The sequence below is a fragment of the Melanotaenia boesemani genome, chromosome 12, assembly GCF_017639745.1.
Source record: "Melanotaenia boesemani isolate fMelBoe1 chromosome 12, fMelBoe1.pri, whole genome shotgun sequence".
Classification (NCBI taxonomy): domain Eukaryota; kingdom Metazoa; phylum Chordata; class Actinopteri; order Atheriniformes; family Melanotaeniidae; genus Melanotaenia; species Melanotaenia boesemani.
The window spans coordinates 30792164-30811622 of record NC_055693.1 but is presented as its reverse complement, the minus strand read 5'-3'; the positions used below and the strand labels follow the sequence as shown (position 1 = coordinate 30811622).

The window sequence follows — 19459 nt, the reverse complement described above, 5'->3', positions numbered from 1 at the left end:
GCCTCTGTTGCAGGTAAGAGTAGAAATTGGGATAATTTAATGAATTTAAAGACTCATTTATACCCACCTTTTTCTGCTGCTTATCTGGAGTCGGATTGCAGGGGCCACCTCATCTGGCTCTTTTCGATGTGTCGGAGCAGCGACTCTACTCTGCGCCCCTCCCAGATCACCAAGCTTCTCACCCTGTCTCTAAGGGAGAGCCCGGCCACCCTGTGGAGAAAACTCATTTTGGCCGCTTGTATTTGCGATCTCATTCTTTCGGTCACTACCCACATGACCATAGGTGAGGGTAGGAACATAAATCGACCGGTAAATTCAGAGCTTTGCATTTTGATTCAGCTCGTTCATGACAACAGACCAACGCAGAGTTCGCATTACTGCAGATGCTGCAATGATCCATCTGTCGATCTCACGCTCCATCCTTCCCTCAGTCATGAACAAGACTTTGAGATACGTGAACTCCTCCATTTGGGCAGGACCTCATTCCCGAAAGCACGCCAACCTTTTCCGGCTGAGGACCGTGGTCTCAGATCTGGAGGTGCTGATTCTGACTCGGCTGCGAATCGCTCCAGTGAGAGCTGAAGATCACGGCCCGATGAAGCCAACAGAACCACATCATCCACAATGAGCAGAGACCCAGTCCTGAGGCCACCAAACCGGATCCCCCCAACACCTCAACTGCGTCTAGAAATTCTGTCCATAAACGTTATTAACAGAATCAGAGACAAAGGGCAGCCTCGATGGAGTCCAACCCTTACTGGAAACAATTCTAAACCATTCTATTTTGAACATTTCTGAAAAATTATTCCATAATATAATTAAGTAACATAAGACTCTGTCTGTATATGTACTTAACTTAGAGCATGAATGTGGCTTAAAGCGTTGCAAAAAGCACAATAAACACACATTAACAGATGAGTTGATGAGGAGATAACACTGAACAAAATACACAAGAGGAAAACCTCTATAAAATACAAAACAAAAAAACATTAAGACTCAACCTGAACCAAAGAACGCATGAAACATAACAAGAAATAAACCAAAACCCACAGACCATGACACCTCTAGGACTATTAATGACTGCAGAATATCAAAAAGTTCACTGAGGGAGGGCAGAAAATGTCTCAAATTGTATACAACAGGATTTTGTCAAATGTTTTCATTGAATGAGGCCTCAGAAAGTCACAGTCCTGTTAAAGGGTTAAACTAATTCTGCTGAATGCATCTCCTTCTGGAGGGTAGAGCTTGAAGCTTCTGTTGCTGAGGTGCTGAACGTTGTAGAAAGGCAAGCCGAGTATTGTATGTGTAGTCTGGGAAACTGCAATGTTTGGTGATGAGTCCTCTGGCATTCAAATCACACCACCCAAAGAAGACATTCGGACACGAGTTTGCACTTTCGATCAGCATAAAACATTGCAAGTGTTCCTTTAAGTCAGAATGATGCATCAACAGGAGGAGGGTGGTACCGAGGGAGGAACAGATGGATTGATGCATGAACGGATCTTTGGGGAATTAGGATCTGTATTGAGCAAAGAAAGAGCAGAGGACACAGAAAGAAGGGAGGACATTGAGTTCCTTCAGTAATGATAATGTGCACAATGTACATCCTTAACTAGGGTTTGTATCTGGAGCATATTTTCCTTGTAATTTGTCATCCTCTTTTCATCTGTCGTCACATGAGCAGCAGAGAAGCACCAATAATCCACTCTGCTTTATTGTCTTAATCTCTTCATTATCGCCAAAGTAGCTCAGATTTATGTCTTTGAGGGTTTGCCACTCCTCTTGGTTTCTGAAGGGAATACTGACTCACCACAAGTTTTTTTCTTTCTTGCTTTCTTTTTTTTTTTTTTTTTCTTTTGCTGATGAGCTGGCTGGTTGACACTTTCACAGTTCGATCTGTTCAGGGCACGTGGCTGCTGGATTAATTTTTTTACCATCTTTTTTTTTAAATAAAAAGGACAAAAAGACTTTTCTCAGCTTCAGATGTTTATGGTTGAGAGCAAATGATGTGAGGTGACATCATCGATGAAGGCATGCGAGGGAATGGAGAGGAACATCCAAAGAGAAAAAAATCTATTCAGATATGTAAATCTCAGTCCAGTTCTTCTACCTGCCCATAAACACTGACCCAGGAATCATTCAAACATAAAAGGCCCTGAATTCAAGACATAAACCAGCCTTGTGTCAACACTAAACAGACAACTTAGAAAAGTCTTAGAAATCTTTTTCACTAGCAGCCTGTCAAAATATTTTTCCCCATTTCTTTAGCTGCATCAATGAAATACTCACAAGATAAGACAGAAAATAAAAAAAATGTGTCCGAAACTGGGATGGTGAGGACAGAAGAAGAAGTGAAGCACCCAAAGAACTATCTACAGTAGATGATGACCTACAGAAGTAGGAAAAAATCCTTAGCGATGGTAAATGGACTGTACGCATGGAGAGCTTTTCTACTCTTGTAGAGCATAAGTCACATTCACCCTTTCGCATGCACACTCATACAGCACTTCTTAGTTTTTTATAATCTATGTTGTGCCATCTCCGACACACTTATCCATTCATAAGCTGATGAAGTGGGGTTCAGGTTCTTGCCAGACACATTGTCTTGCTAAGGGACGGGGAAAGCCAGGATAAAAAAAAAAAAAACTTTCCATTTTGCAAGTTTCCTCCTGAGCTACAGCCTCCTCAGTTGCAGCTGGACCTTCAGTTCATCCATCTGTTCCCTGAGGAATCTTTAGAAATTAAATTAAATTAAAACCACTTTGTTTAGCCCTGCAATGGACTGGCAATTTGTCTAGGGTGTCGCCTCCCTCTGGCCTAGTAGTTGTTGGGATGGACTCCAGCCTCCTGCAACCCTGCACTGGAATAAGTGGGTATAGAAATGATGCATGGATGAAATATATTTTATTTGTCCCAGAGTGAAACTGGAAAACTGTAAAATGGTCTCCATGGAAGGGTGCCTGTCAAGAAAAGCCATTCTTAAGGAAGAGAAACAGAGAGAAAGGGTGAGGTTAGATGCATGATACAAGAACTGGACTGAAAATGAGTGACAACAGGTCAAGCAACCAGACTTTGTTGTAATTTTTTAAAGTGGTCTTGAATTATAGTTCTTTAAGATTTCTAAAGGTTTTTTTTAAAGTCCAGTTTTTCCAGTATTATGTTTTTTGTGTAATCCAGGAATCATTCAAACATAAGAAGGAGCCTAACTGAAGGCAAAAAGCAGTGTTGTGTTGACACGTAACAAACAGTGTAGCAAATATCCAACTTTCAGTTGAATCTATGCCTTTTTCCCAGACCTCAACATTATTGATTATTGCATGTGATTATTATTATTATTGCAGTGTGGGATCATCTGGAAAGAGAACGGCACAAAAGGCAGAAACATCCAAAGAAGAACTCTACTACTTAAAGAAATTAGAAGTGGGGTTGTCTAAGTGTGTCCAACTACTAAATAAAAACATAAAAATCATATGTTTTTATTTATATTTGCAATGTGTAAAATGTAAGATGGCTGAAGACTTTTGTACAATACTGAATCCTGTCACTAATTCCACAAAGAACTAGATTAATAAATTCTTCATTAGCTCTATGTTTGGAGTCACATATATCAGCTCCCTAGCATCACATTCCATGTTACTGTTCAGCACTGAAGCTTTGAGTACATTTCAAATAATATGGCAATCACTGTGTCTTCACAGGTATGCGGAGTCATCCTCCTCTGCAAAGTTTAGCATTGTTAACAGCGCCTTCTAGTGGTCACAGCTGTGCATGTCTCAGATTAATCTAATAAGCCTGCAAATTCAGAGCTGGATAAAATAATGAGCAGATATCAATAACTGGTGTGTGACGGGTGGTACTTTAGAAGCGGAACCAAACCGGACCTATTCAGAATTCACATTTGGCGCTGACGCTAAAGAAATCAGGTGTTCATTGTGTGATCAGCACAGCTTCAATGAGATTGTCCGTTTTTTCTTTTTTTTCTTTTTTTGTTTGTTTTGCTTCAAATCTCAGAATTCTTCACACCATACGCCTTCCTCTGTGTGCGCGCATGTTTATGTGTGTGAGTGTCGTAGAGGTAGAGAGAAATGTTGGTGGATTTCCCTTCTGGCAAACGCAAATGGTGTCCCATGGAAGCAACAGGTGCCGACTTTAAAGGTGACTTCCAGACCGCAGGAGTGTTAACCAGAGTGAGAAAAGAGCTGTCATTTAGGAAGAAAAAAGCCAAATCAGTTTCCCCGTGGTTCCAGTTTCTTTTTTATATAGGAGTGGATGATTCAGTAACAATCCACACACATACACGCCTTTTTCCTTTTCCGATCAAGAAAAGTTGGTTCGCACCCACTTTTCCTTCCTATGGATGTTCCGCTAAACCCGTGACAAAATGAGGCAATTATGATTCAAGCTGGGGTTTTTACCGAGGATTTTACGCAATGAACGTGCAAGGCTCGAAAAAGCAAATGGGTTCTGGATGAAGTGTCTTCGTTTTCCACACTTTATTCCCCTGAGAGGATTGCGTCTCTTTCTCTCTCTCTTTTAACTGTTGCTCCTTGTTGCACCTCGGTATCAGTTCAGCCCTCACAGTGAAAGAACTATCCTCCTGCTGGGGACAAAAAAAAAAAAAAGGTTTGGCTGACTGCCAGGACGTGGAACAAGTGCGCCTCCCTTCCCTGCTGCTTGGCGTATTCATAGTTAGGGGTTTGGGCACGGCTTTTTAAAAAGGCAAGGCAGGTCTCAAGTTGATCAGTCTGCTCAGGAAACTTGCTGGAGAAAGTACCGGAGTCCAAACTGAAGGGAGGGAGTTGAGATTTTATCCACTGACTCGTTTTGCTCCTGCAGAGGGGAATATTTCTGGAGCGAGAAAAAAAGAAAACACCATTATACATATATTTTTTTATTTGATATTTGAAGTCACTTTGCAGCTTGCGCAGCAAAAAGCGTGACATCAACTGTTTATTTTTATTTTTGTTATTATTTTTATAGATAGCGCCACTCTTGGATAAAGACTCTTGGCTTTAACTGTAAAAATCGGATTATCTGACTGAGGCATTGTGTCCATTTAGACCAGGCTCTACTTTTCTCCCTCCTCCTCGCATTTGAGCTTTATGCTGTAAACTGAAGAGAACGCCAACGATGTTTCTGAGTTTTTGCCTCTTGGTGACATTTATCTTGGGGCTGTCCGGGTGTTTGGGCTCATACGTTCCGTGCGAGCCGTGCGACGAAAAGGCGCTGTCCATGTGCCCTCCGGTCCCGGTCGGCTGCCAGCAGGTCAAGGAGCCGGGCTGCGGCTGCTGCCTAACGTGCGCCCTGTCTGAGGGCGCGGCGTGCGGTGTTTACACGGGGACGTGCTCCCAGGGCCTCCGCTGCCTGCCCCGGAGCGGGGAAGAGAAACCCCTGCACGCTCTTCTCCACGGCAGGGGAGTGTGCACCAACGAGAAGGGATACAAACCTGCGCTCCCGCTCCCTCCCGTAGGTAAGAATGCGCACCGGCTGGTGAATGCATGATGAAAAGCAAAGAAAAAAGAGTGAATTGGATTTGAATGCGTATAACTCTTGATTTGTTGATAACTTGAGAAATCAACGTCACTAAGTGTTTTACAGTGAAAGAGATTCTTAATTCTCATAATAATAATAATAAAAAAAAAATAAAATCTTTGCGCCTCTTCGCCTGACTCAGAAACCAAGAGTTGGTGATCATGTGCGGCTCATGTCTCTGACAGACCGTTTGTTTGACAGATGGTTTGAGGTGCCATCTGATTACCTTTTCTCAACAGACTTCAGTAAACTGTCTACAGAAGCTTATTCCGGCTCTCTGCAGAGGCACAAATGCATCTTAAAGGTGGGAAGCCCAGAAACCAGCATGCTCCAAATGAAAAGGAATTCACGGATAAGGAGAAAAGGCTCAGGTTGGGAGTTAATCTGTTGCGCCTGTCTTGCGCGGGCAGCGGCTGATTTACTGCAGCTGACTACGATTCAGGTAGTCAACTTGTCTAAGATGTTTAGATTTGGTTGACAGGACAGGTTTCATCATTCGCGGTGTCATATTTATTTAAGCCGGTGGGAGCTTTAAGAAAAGTGGTGTGTGGAATGTTTATTTATGTTGGGAATAGTAACAGGCTTTAATATCCAGGGCTCTAACAAGTGTCTGTAAAAAAAAAAAAAAAAAAAAAAAAAAAAAAGATGATTTCCCCCCTTATTTTCTCCACTTATGCGCCTTTCCATCACTGGCACCTTTCTGCTGGAGACGTGAAGTTGGCCCAGACAGCAGTAGAAGAAGAAGAGGGGGGAAACACACACTAACTAGATCATATTATAACGAAAGAGATGCTACGCGACTATCTTTCGGTCTTATTAACGTAGAATCTAGATAGATTTAGGTCTGCAGGCTACCTCTGGGGTAGTGTTTAGAGTCGGATTACCACTAAACCTGCATGCGTGAGAGAAAAGAGGGAAAGAAAAAGAGGCAGGCAGAGGGAGAAGGAGAGCTGAGCCAGTTGTCCTAAATGATTTAAGACATTTCTTGGTGTAGCTGAGTTTTACTGGCTTGTCAGTGACAAAATTTGTAGGTAGTAACCGCTAAATGTTTTTGGCTGAAAATGGTCTCCCCTGACTGTTGATGGTGTCATCATCATCATCATCATCTCTTCTCCTCATGACAGCAGGGGCAGAATGTGATCTCTGTGATTGTTATTATTGTAAAAATAACCTGATGCTTTGCAAGTTATTGGTCACTGCGACTCCCTATCAGCACTGTGTGTGCTCCAAGTGGGAAACTGTGTGTGCTTACTCTCGTGTATACTTGGGTGGGGCTGTGTGGGTGTCTGAGTGTGTATTGTGTGTGATAGTGTTGATAGTGATGACACCTTGGGCAGTTTTGTCTCATACACACAGAAGCAGACTCCTTTGTTGGCCCTCGGAGGTAATCGGAGCATCTTTTCCTGCCTCTTGCAGTGCATTCATTGCATGCCCGCTCAGTAACATTGCTGTGATTCAGCAGAAGCCCCACCACCACCACCTTTCCTCCTCCTCCTCCTCCTCCTCCTCCTCCCACCACTCCAGTTCTCTCAAATGGGAACTGGTGAGGTGAGCTTCTGGTTTCCTTTCGTGTGGGGTTGCAGCTGCCAGCTGAGTGAGGCGAATGCAGGGCAGAGAAGCTCAAGTGTCCACAGCCTGCTAAATACTGACTGGGACAGTCAAACAATGGCAGAGATGATGTTTTTGCTATGTTGTACTCCCCCTCTCGTTTTATCAGAAAAAAAAGCAACAAAACCCTTGGCCATTACTCTGTGTCTGTCTTCATGTCTCTGCAGCACATTAATTCATGCTTTCCTCCTGCACTGTGATCCCAGGAGTTGCTTGGGTTGTCGGGCGCAGGCGGTGGTATGTGCTTCAGGGGCACTCTGCGATTGAATCAGACCGGGAACGCTTGCCAAGAGATATGACTTCACGGCAGCAGGCCTCTCATTCTTTCATCCTTCAGGCTTCTGAAAGGGCCTTATGTTTTAACAGATTGCTCTCTGCCAAGAAACAAAAGATGATCCAGAATGGTCCCCTCCTCTCTAGACATAGACACTCCTTATAACTGAAGCAACAAGAAACCTGCTGACGACTTTAATACTTTATGTTTGTCTCAGCTCTTTGCATGTGTGTAGATGTAGTTTTAATGCAGGCCGTCTCAGCCACATCTCTGAAGAGCTCATGGTTTTTCTCATGTCACATGGCAACATCATGAATATTTACAGTCATCTGTAGGTTAAGCAACTGCAGGCCTCTGATGTTTCATGTTCGCATGAAAACTTTGCATATGCGGCATAGTGCCGCTCCAGCTTTATCATGTCAAATAACCATTCAGAATGTCATCACTTACTTGTAGAAAGCTGTTTAGCTTTGAGCGCTACCATCTGCTTTTTCCATGCTCACATCATCACTGGTGCAGCTGATTGTTGGGTTGTAGCTGAGAGACTGAAGCAAGCAGGAGAGAGCTGATTCTCTCTGATGGTGCACTTCGTGTAATGGCAACTAGTGCCAGAACTCCATGGGTACGCCACATTGCCTGACAGCTTTTACATACAGTGCAACATGTTGCAAGTGATCTGTTGCAGGTGTTTAGGGAAAAAAAGTATTTTTTTCATCACATCACATGCAGTCTTGAAGAGATGAAAAGAAAGCTTCCAAGATGTTGAAAATGTGGAGCAAAGACTTGGATGTAAAGCTGATGCTGTCGTCTGTACAGCATCTTTCTAGTTGCATTGGGATCACAGCGATGGATGACAAGCATTGGGGCTGTTTCTGGCGAGCAAATAACCTCTTTGGCACACTTGCTTGATTTCGCCCTGTAAAAGTTTACAGTGGTATTTGTACAGCTTACTGGTCACTGACACCTAGCCTGCTGGTGGCAACAGCTGCAAAAGAAATCAACACTCACTGCAGTGCAGGGTTTTAAAATGATGTCACATGTGTTTGACCTGACCTGTGGGCCATAATGTCAACCCCCAACACCTGGTTAGACGCTAGTACTGCTGTAAGAAAGAACCACGACCATCTCTTTATTACTGTAGAGGACTTTTTTCAGAAAATTTCCATTCGCCAGCAGACAGAAAGGCTCAAGTTTCTAGGGATTTAGGCAAACAATGACGACTCCAGTGACTTCTCTGGAATGCCAGAGTAAAGCTTTCAAGATCATTAAATTACCATTCCTCCTAAATGATAAATGATTATTCTTAATTTTGATCAGGAGAATTGCAAAAATAATTTTTGTTTAAAGAACGTCATAAATTATTGCATTAATACATTTTAATATGTGCAAGAATAACAATACAAAACACAGTACAAACATAAGTGACTTAACCTTAAACCTACCACTTTGCCCACTATGACTTTGTTTTTATTTTGTCTGAAGACCATCTATGCACATCCAGAAGCCCTCGACTCTTGCCAAAATAGCTGCTTTTGCCACCAGGAGTGAGTTCGAAGTTCGTCACACCCAGCAATTGTGTTGTGGTGATGATGACCCAGAAAGACATTGCATCCATGCGTGTGGCTTGTTGAAAACCAAAACCCAAAAATGGGACGGGACCTCAGACCAAAATAAGCAATGTACAGTAGAACAGCCATGCGCCTCACTCTGACAATTTACTCTTCACATGGCTTGCAAACTGAAACAGAGCGTTTTTTGTGTGGTGGAAGCTGTAAACAAGTCAGACAGTTTGCTTACCTATAGCTGCATTTCCCTCTTGGAAAGCATTTGCATCCTCTCATAAGTTCTGTTTTGCAATTTATGATCCTTTAATTGTTCTTGTTGCTATTTATACCATGCATTCAGAAAAGCAGGAAACTTTTTGATTGCAACGAACATATTCTGTGCACACAATACCACAGGAAGTTATTTCCTGCATATTCAGAAGCTGATTGAGAGCATGCACAAGGCTGAACAACTGAAAGTCTGCTGACAACAGGACATGCATGTCTGGTGGCAGAACACATTCCTGGACAAAAGCATTGCATAAAGAATTTTTTTCTCCAGATTTATTCCAGCTGGTTTGGATGTGAGCCCTTTTCAGTCATCAGTCCATTAATTCTCACAAAAGTGCTGTACTGTTGTCATGTCCTGTGCAGGGGGATGTACACCACTGGCTTTTTGGGTCAAAACCATTGCACCTTAAAGAAAATGGCAACATTTGACTGTTGTCATTGGCCTTTCCACCTTAACCTATGATTGTGCATGTTGAGATTAAGGGAAGACTATAAAATGTATGCTCTGTCTACAGCTGCAGTACATTTCAAAGCATAAACAGTTCTCCCTCCACTTGTTCTCTGTTCAGAAAACAGCTAAAAAAATCCTCTTTGGCCCAGGCTTTTAAAATGATGTCACTTAAACCTAAACATTACACTGCACAACACAAATATTTAGCTTAACCGCTAAACTAACAAACGTTAGCTTATTATGCTAACAGTTTAGCTTTAATGTAAACAATAAGTTTGTTTTCCCAAAGGTATTTCTTATTTCTTAAATCAAATCAGTTATGAGAACATGCCATGTAATATATATATATATATATATATATATATAATTTTTCTTTTTTTCTTCTGGGTAATCTTGTTAAGTCAACTTACCTTGAACAATAAACTATTCCCAGTAAACAAGGGACACCCCCAGATGTCCATCAGATATTCATGACAACCTGATACCAGAACTTTATTGACATACAGAACAAATCATCGGATCGGTCTTGGTTCAATGTTACAAAAGAGACACTTTATTCCTTCAAATCTATTTAGTACTTTACTCGGATGTTCGACAGACAGGTGTGTGTTTATGAGTTCTTACCTGCATGCTTACGATTAATCAGTGTAACAACAGTTTAGCAGTAAGAGTGGAACATAACTGCTTCTCTTTCCAGTGTGTTTACACCTCAGTGAGTAACAGATTTGACTTTAATGCAGGAAATTAGGGTCCAATCTTTAGTCATGATATAAAAAGGAAGCCCTACGCAGCAACTTATGGAGCATGCTCTGAGGGAAACATTTATCAGACATACCAGGGACAGTTTGTGTTTGCTGGGTTGTTCGCTTCTTCACTACAAAGTGGAAAATTTCCTGTGAGTTGAGAGGAAAGTCCACATCATTTTACAACCGCTCTGCAGTCAGGAAGCACCCCGATGAGTTCATCCATGTACCTGGGATGTCACGTAGAAACAATTAGGCCTACTAAAAAAGGTACTTAAGGTCAGTTGAGAGAAGAAATCACAGTACACGTGAAAACTCACAAAATGAGACCAGTATTGCTCTACATAACTTTAAACACAGCTGCTTTGGGTCCCAAACATTAAGGACACCGAGTTTAGAATAAACTGAAAGTAGACAAAGAACAAACAGATTTAGAGATTTTTCCTGATATTTCAGACCACTAAAGAGGTCTAGAATTGCCAACCTTTGCTATTTTAAGAGCTTCCAGGAACTAACTTTTGTGCTGCTGCACACCTATTCTCGGGTGCTCAACTTCACACCTCTTTTTCTGCTGTAGAAACTACTCGGTTATCAGGCCCCAGTCTTGCTTTCAAATATTAAGCAGCAGAGGCAGTGTGACGCCAGAGGATGGTTTACTATGGTTGCGCTTTATGTGGCTCAAGCCCTAAGGCTCATTTATCCCCACAATTATCTTGTCCTACCCCCAGATGAGATTAAACAGCACCTCTATTCACTGCTCTCTTACATCTTGTAAAGATGTAATTTCAGATGCAGTGCAGACACTGTCTTAATCAAAGGAAGGACATAACGAACGTGCTGTAATGCTGGGAAATCCAATGAAAGGTGGGAGCATCGATTGTCCTGGCTTTTTTGCTGTCGAAATGGTATAATTATTGTCTTAAAGATCCAGTGGAGGGAAAAAACTCAAAGAAGGGGGCAGCTTATCTTTCATTCCTGGACTTCTGCCCATAAGAAACTTGGGATATTCATGAAGCATAATTGTGCACAGATGTTAATTTTTAAACAGAGACGTATCAGGTGCACCTCCTTTGGCTGGTCTACTCTTCTTGTCCTAATGAAATCTTTAGCTCAAGAAGAGAGAGAGAGATACAGCACAGCTTTGAGTTCAGAGAAGCTGCACGAGTTGGCTTGCTTGGCTTCCACCCAGCATCTTGGCTGAGTTTCAGGAGTTAAACCAGACCCTTTAAGCTTCCTTTACATGCTCAGTACCCTTAGAGCGGAAAAACTTAGTTTTTGTGGCCGAACTGAAGAGCCTCAGTTTGGAGATGTAGTTAGCAGTGGTCTTTATCATGTAAAAGCTACATGAATTTTAAAATGCATCCTTCCAGTTTATACAATATTCTTATAAAAAAAAAAATCAACTTTAACAAAAACAACTGCCGTGTTGTTGGTTTTTTTTTTTTTGCCTGTTCATTTATGTACGCAAATTAAGTTACACATGAAAAAAGATTGCATGTTAAAAAAAAAAAGAGGATTTTATTGCCAAATAGTTGGAATTTTAATCAAACGCCCTATAAAATGATGGGACTGTACAGCAAAAATGAAGAGTTTTTCCACAGTGGTCACATGCATGGTGTACATAGGAATGCTTGTTTGAAATATTTATTTATAGCGAGCAATAGCCTTGCAGTCTGAGCAGGGAGACACAAGGACATATCCAAACACAAACCAAGGCCTGCCAAGTCATGAGTTGTGAGATTAATTTCAAAGAGACGGCAGTACGGTGCAGAAGCCAAAGACCCAATTCTGGTAATCAACCTGCCCCCCCAGCCTCTCCGCCCATCCCACCGCCCCTTCCCTCCTCTCCCAAAGACTCCCAGACGATCATGCTGTGTCAGGCTCTTTGAACATCAGTTTCTCGGAGCTCATGCCCTTGTTACGTCTCAGTGCTCAGTTCTCCACGGTGGCAGCATACTAACAGGCTTGTGAGCAAAGTTATGGCAGCTTGTTAAATCATATTTTCCAACCTGTTTTCTGTGTGTAGAAGTTGATTTGTCATGTAGTAGCAGTCGGCCTACAGTCTCTGGTTCAGTGCACCGAGGCGGGTTTCCTTGTCAGATAAATATAGCCAGGGTCATCCACTGGCACCATCACTACAACCAGTTGGGACCTGGCAAAGTCCCCACAACATCTCTGTACTTATGGTGCAGCTAAGCCAAAGGGGGTGGGGGGTGGAGGGCTTCTTTCTGTGGCCTCAAAGAACCTCTGGCTGGGGGTCCAGGCTTAAGAGGCTGAGCCCCAAAGATAGGAAAGAAAGGGGGGGGCAGGACGGGCTGGTTTAGGATAAAGGACCTGAATCTGTAAATATCCTATCAAACCAGCTCTTCAGATCCCTGAGACTATAGCGCCCCCCTGGGGGAGCTGAAATTACATCTAGGAAGTGAATAAAATGTGACACAAATGAGCACAAGCATTTATATCTGTTCAGAGAGCAACTAGATTTTCCTCAGCTGGCATTTCAATCTGCTTCATGTAGGACACGTTGCTGTATTGTTACAGCACCCAGGGGCCTCGGTCCTCGTCACCGTTTGCAGTCCAGATCATATGTGAACACATTTTTCCTGGAGAAGTCTAGACAGCCAGCTGCATGATGCACTTTTCCCAATCTACTGAAGTCTGTCTGCTCAAAAGTGTGTCTCACCCTCATTTAATTATAAGTCAAGAGAGGGTATCGGCATGTGTTTTGGTGGAGTGAGAAAGGATGACTTTTATCTGTGGTCTTAGCTGTACTGGTTCATCACCTGTTGGTTCAAACTCTGCTGTCTCCTCTATAAATCAAACACACCTTTTATGTACACAATAACTCCAATGATTGAAATGCAGATTGAAAAATAAAAAAACATAAATTAACACATCACACTGATAAACTTAAATGGGTTTTTTTTGTTTGTTAAATATTGCTAATTTTTGTTGATAAATTATGGATGCTAATAGCTGCTACATTCCTGTGTTTTAAGTATTAACTATATGGTATTGGTGAAAATGACATCATTATTCTTTATATACTCATGTCTGCTGGATGTGTGAAGATGCCTTCAGTGACTTACTGCATATAGCTGTGAAACTGTACCTTGGTAATGGATTTTTCATAATGGGATATACATTAACCATGTTTTATGTCATCCTGGTGCAGATCGTGAGTCTCGAGAGCATGAGGACACCATCAGCCCAGACATGACAGGGGAGCTGCAGCCAGCTAAAGTGCCAATTCATCCCAAAGACATTGTGAACAGTAAAAAAGTCATCGCAGTGCGTAAAGAGCAGAAGAGGAAGCTTGGTAAGCAGCGCTCCTTGAGCTCCCCACTGGATTACTCACCTCTACCCCTGGACAAGCATGAGCCTGAATTTGTAAGTACTTTTTGGTTTGTCCAAAGCCACTTTTGCAAGCATTTTGAATGTTTGTAACTTGTGTGGCACTTCTTAGTTGTAGAAAATAAAGCTGCATACAGATGGTTTCTCCAAAAGATTTGAACGATTAGGGTCAACAAAGCTGCTTTTTCAGAGGATGTTAAGTTACTGAACTCCATTGCCTTGAAACTGCCTAAAATGGGAACGACAGATAACCTCTCAAGAGTATGTTGCTTGGTTGTAACCTTGTGCTGCATTTCTCTGAAGGGTCCCTGCAGGAGAAAACTAGATGGGATCGTTCGGGGGCTGAAGGACGCTTCTCTTGTAATGGCTCATTCTCTGTACCTTCCCAACTGTGACAGAAAAGGATTCTTCAAGCGCAAGCAGGTGGGTGTTGCCCCCAGAGTCTTTGCACTTTCATGTCAAATGCTGACATTGTGCATTTAAAGCCTTCCTCACTATTCCAAGCATTTTAAAAAGGCTTGGTCAGACCAGCTTTTAAAACTGCTATGTTAAAGTAAACATCTTGCCTTCAAAGGAGACTTGTTTCAGGATTAGTTTTACAGGTAAAAACTCCACCTACTACCCCTTGGAGTAGTCTTTACGCACTTAATGGAGTAAATTGTTGTAAGGACTTGGTAGCTCCTCAGACTGACCTTGTGTTGGTTTTTTTCTGGTTGTTGATTATTTCTGGTTGCATTCACACCACAGAAAAAACACAAAGGTGATGAAATTGCCAGCCACTGGGAGAAATCTAACTTAGATCAGAACCTATCTAAAATTTTATTTGTTTGTTTTGGATGATGTGTTTCAAAGCTAACTATACTGTTTGTGTTCAGTCAGTTAGCATACACTTACAGTATGTACTTTGCACTTGCATCAAAGATGGTGTCCCTCATCCAGTATGATACTGGGTCTAAAAAATCCATACGAAGTTCAATAAAAAAACATTTGTCTTTCATCTAATACAGTAAAACAGGATATCATACCATATGACATAATATGATACAATAGAATACAACATGATGATATAATAGGACATAAAATGATTAAATACAATACAATAAATTATGTAATACAAGATATGATACAAGGTGACACAATTTAATACAACACAATATGATACAATATGACATGATTATATATTCATACAATGTGACACTTGATTTAATAGGATACTTTATCTCAAATGGGTATTTATGATTTCTGCTGTGTGGCTGATGGTTGTACTTAGATCACAGTGGTTTGGTATTGTGTTGTGTGGTGTCTTAATATTATCAAGTCTAATGAAACAGGACTTGAGTCCTGTGTATCGTATCGTATTGAATCATATTGAATCGTATTGAATCATACTGAATCGTATCATATTATATCATATTTGATAAAATATGACACAACATAACATACAACACAGTTTGATACAATATGGAATATTATGACGCAATATTACATGAAATATGACACAATAAGATACAGTACAACGTGACAATATATGATACGATACAATATGACATCATTTTAAACAAAATTATGTGATATGGTACAATGCAAAGTTACACAATATGATATGATACAAAAAAACATGGTATGATACAATATTACATCATATATGATAGAATGTGATATATGATACAATATGACACAATTTCATACAATATGGTACCATATGATATGATAAAGTACAACATGGTATGATACAATATCACAAAATATTATACAATCCAGTGCAACATGCCTTATCACTCCGAAGGGAATTTTGTTTCATCATGTGCAGATCATTTTAAGAAAGTGGAGATGCTTCCTCCATTAGTCCAAAAAAACTATGGTAAATTATCAGTGGTTAGAAACCACCAACCATGTCTCTAAACTCGTGTTAATTACCCAGCAATTACCCAGCAATTACCCAGTAACATGCAAATTAATTACCGCATAATGCTGTGGCCTTTTGTCTAAACTTTCTGTTTTCTCGCTCACAGTGCAAGCCATCCCGCGGTCGCAAACGAGGCATCTGCTGGTGTGTAGATAAGTATGGTGTCCAGTTCCCGGGTACAGACTACAGTGGAGGGGACATTCAGTGTAAAGACCTGGAAAGCAGCAACAACGAGTGAAATGAGGAAGACCACCCTTGACCCCACCAAATCCCCCAGTCCCCCAAGCCCCCACATCCCCCACCCCGTAACCTCTACATGACCCAGGGCCCATGCCTCTTCTCTGAATCACACCTGTTTGCTCCGCCCTCTGTTCACCTCAAGATTTTTTGCTTTCAAAAAAATGGACAAAAAGAAGAGAAAAATCCAGACAAAAAGAGCAGGCTAAAGAAAAGACTAATTCCTTTTCTGTGTTATTTTATTTTATTTTATTTTTTTTTTTTTTTACCAAGCACTCTTCTCTGAATGGGGTGGGGGGTGGGGGATGAAGATTTACTAGACCTTTGACTATCAATCATAGGATCCCTTTTTATGAGCCTGACTTCGAAAGAATAGGTGCAGAATGTATATATTTTTACAGAAACTGGGTATTTACGTACAATATTTTGTGTAATGCTAAATTAATGTAAAGAAAAAAAAAACATTGTGGATTAAAAAAAATCTGGCATACTGATAAGGAAGAAATCAGTTTTAGGCTTTGTTCATGATGCCACCGTGGAACTGAGTAATTTGTGTTTTTGTTTTTTGTTTGTTTTTTTTGTTTTGTTTTGTTTTCCAAAAGAAAGAAACACTCAACAGGAATATGCCCTGTCAGAGCACTTATGAAAAGGGGATCCTGCTTAGATATGTATAACTTCACAAAACAATGTGTGATTGGTTATTAGTATGTGTACAGTGCGACTGTGTGTTATATATGAGCCTATGTTGGTGTGTGATGGAGTGAGCCTATTACAAAAAAAAAGTCTTTTTTTCTTTCTCTTTTGTTTGATTTTCTCACAATGAATATTGCTAGCGCTTAAGGTAGTCTTGGGGCTGGCCTTGTCTTTAATGTAAAGAATGTCTCTTTAAAGCAAAAGAGTAAGAAGATCTTCACAGATGAACCTACGTAAGTGGCTCTTCGACATTGTAGCTAGCCTGATATGCCAACTGTGCCTCTTTGAACAGACATGCCATGCGGGGCGACACAGAGCTTAAGAGGAGCGCTGGCTCTACTGGTAGAATAAAGAGTTCAAGCTTCTGTGATGGGGCTCAGTTATGAATCTGATCTTTTAATTTCCCAGTTTGGGCCGGTCGCTTCTCTTGATTTGTTTGTGTGAAGTGTAGTATTGAATGGTTTTGTTTGTGCTGTTTTCTTTGCCTTCAGTGAAGTAAAGATTGCCCACTTTTGAGCCATGTTCCTTTTATCAAGTGGTTTCCCCCTCAGTAATGCTACTACAGTGTAACCATGGTGTATTACATTACTTTTGAATATAGTTAAGGAATGTTGTTTTTCCTGTAGAAACAAAGCATGATAATTATGTAAATGTGCTTGGACTTTTTTTTTTTTTTTTTGCCTGTAAAGTATCTTCTTGTTCTTGTGGCCTGTCAGGAGAGTGACCTACTGTCGTTTGACTACAGGGGCAGTCGAGGAAGCGACGCCTCTGGAATTCTTCTGATTACACACCTCTTTACAAAAGGTTATCTGCCTCTATCTCAGTGGAGCATGACCAAAACATAAAGGTTACAGGACATAACAGGGTCTAATAGAGTCGTTCTCTCTCTGTGTGCAAATCACAGTGCCTTCCTTCATGCAAATACATTTAAATACTGACGTGAAAGTGTCACAGATATCACACGGGCAGTTTCCAGACAGCACCAGCTGGGAGCCGATACTTGACATGATGAGAAATAAATAGGTCTATGTTCAGTTTTAATCATGAGCAGAGCAGTGAATGTGGTAGGTTCTTTAAATGGTGTAAAGACGACATTGCAAATCCGTTTTGTAATCTCTGCATGTACCTCGGTTAGATTCTCGACAAGAAAGACATGCGAGGAAGTTTAATTCGAACCAGTTAAACCTCCTTCTTCTCTTTCATTGACAACCAATAAGCTAAGACTCTTGCTTTTTTGTAAATGCCAATGTATATGTTTGAGAAAGAAAAAGAGAGGGGAAACCAAAAGATGTTTTGGATATTGGTTTTCTTCTGCAACATGGGGGAGAAATGATGTGTGCATCCTATATTATTAAGGCTACTTGTCCTGTCGTCGTCCCCCCACCCCCCCCCCACCCCCCCCACCCCCCCCCACCCCTCCCGCCCACTACCACTTTAGAAAGAAAGAAAAAAGAAAAAAGAAAGAAGAAAAAAAAAGCAGCTTGCACTTATTTCATTTAATCACTATGGATATTGATACACAGCAACAACCTACAATGTGGTATCATGAAGCTAGTGGAACAACAACAACAGAAAGCTGAATGTTGTGTTATCTTGTGCTTACCTTTCAAAGATGATCCTTTGAGGTAAAGTTAAATGACAGGGGCTGTAAAAGCCCACGCCTGGGACCTCCAGTACGTCAACATCTTTTAGAGAAAAAAAAATAGGTGAACATAATACACAGCTAGAGATGCTATCACAGCCTCTTGCACAGAGATGACAACTGATACAGAAAGAGGGGGAAAGAGACAGAGGAGAGAGGGAAGAGGAAGAGCGAGCGCCATGGGCAGTGGTCATTATCAGGGCCTAGCCACTTCTCCGATGTGGGGTCACCAATTACATGACTTTAGGTACATTTAGTAAGACAGTTACAAGGAGACATGTAAATCTGGGGAATGCAATACTGCTACAAGGAGCAGAAAAAGTGAGCAGTCGCTTCCTCCGGTTTCACGTCTCCTGCTTGGTTTGAACTCATATTCACATTTCATTCTTCAGTAGGAAAGTTACTACAGTACAGCTTTTTTCTGAATACATAACACTTTTTTGGATGTAATGAGACAGTTCAATTGGTTTTTGTTTTTCATAATTTGGTGTTCACTGGCTTGTGAAATAGACCCATCGGTGGCAGGAGGATAGCGGGAAATAATGGTCAGTATTTGGAGCTACATAAGACAAATAAGAATAAAAAAGAAAAAAATCTCAAATTATTAAAGTGAATATCACTGTGTAATATTTATTCAACTTGTAATTTATGTACTCTTTTAACCTTTGTCTTTTTTGTTATGACAAAGCATTTATTTAAATAAAGTTATGTATTCATTTAAGTATTCTGGTGATATTTTCATTTCTAGTCCTGCTTTCTTTCTTTTTTTTATTTTATTTTAAAGAGCAGCTTCTGAATTGGCTTCAAATGTACAGTTTGAATTGGAATCACCCTGATTGTAAGCGCTTGCTAATCTCCAAGGCACGAGCAGATAAACCTCTTAGACATTAAGTCTGAGACACCCAGGCTTGCCCACAGGATCTCATGCAGCATGCAGGATGTGACTTTATAAAGCCTCGCCTGAAGGCAAGTCACCTGGTTTTCAACACCATAGTCAGAAAGATTGCACAGGAACAAGGAAGTCATTTAACATGAGTTTGAACTTCAAGAGGTAGAGGAAAGGGAGGTGGAGGGGGGCCTTAGTCTAGAGGGACCAGCTCACCAGCTCAGTATTCAAATGACTGGGAAGGAGAGATTTGTAGCCTAAAGGAGGCTTTATCATGTTATAGAAAACCTGCCTTTAA

The 19459-nt window shown here is 41.1% G+C and overlaps 1 protein-coding gene across 1 annotated transcript; it reads left to right on the top strand.

The window, feature by feature from the left end:
- The first annotated feature begins 4725 nt into the window (after window positions 1–4725).
- LOC121650731 (insulin-like growth factor-binding protein 5) lies at window positions 4726–18996 on the top strand. The gene is made up of 4 exons (XM_042002425.1): window positions 4726–5470; window positions 13619–13833; window positions 14101–14220; window positions 15810–18996. Exons 1-4 carry the CDS (start codon window positions 5131–5133, stop codon window positions 15939–15941), a joined length of 807 nt encoding a protein of 268 aa, XP_041858359.1. The 5' UTR covers window positions 4726–5130; the 3' UTR covers window positions 15942–18996.
- Window positions 18997–19459: the final 463 nt, after the last annotated feature.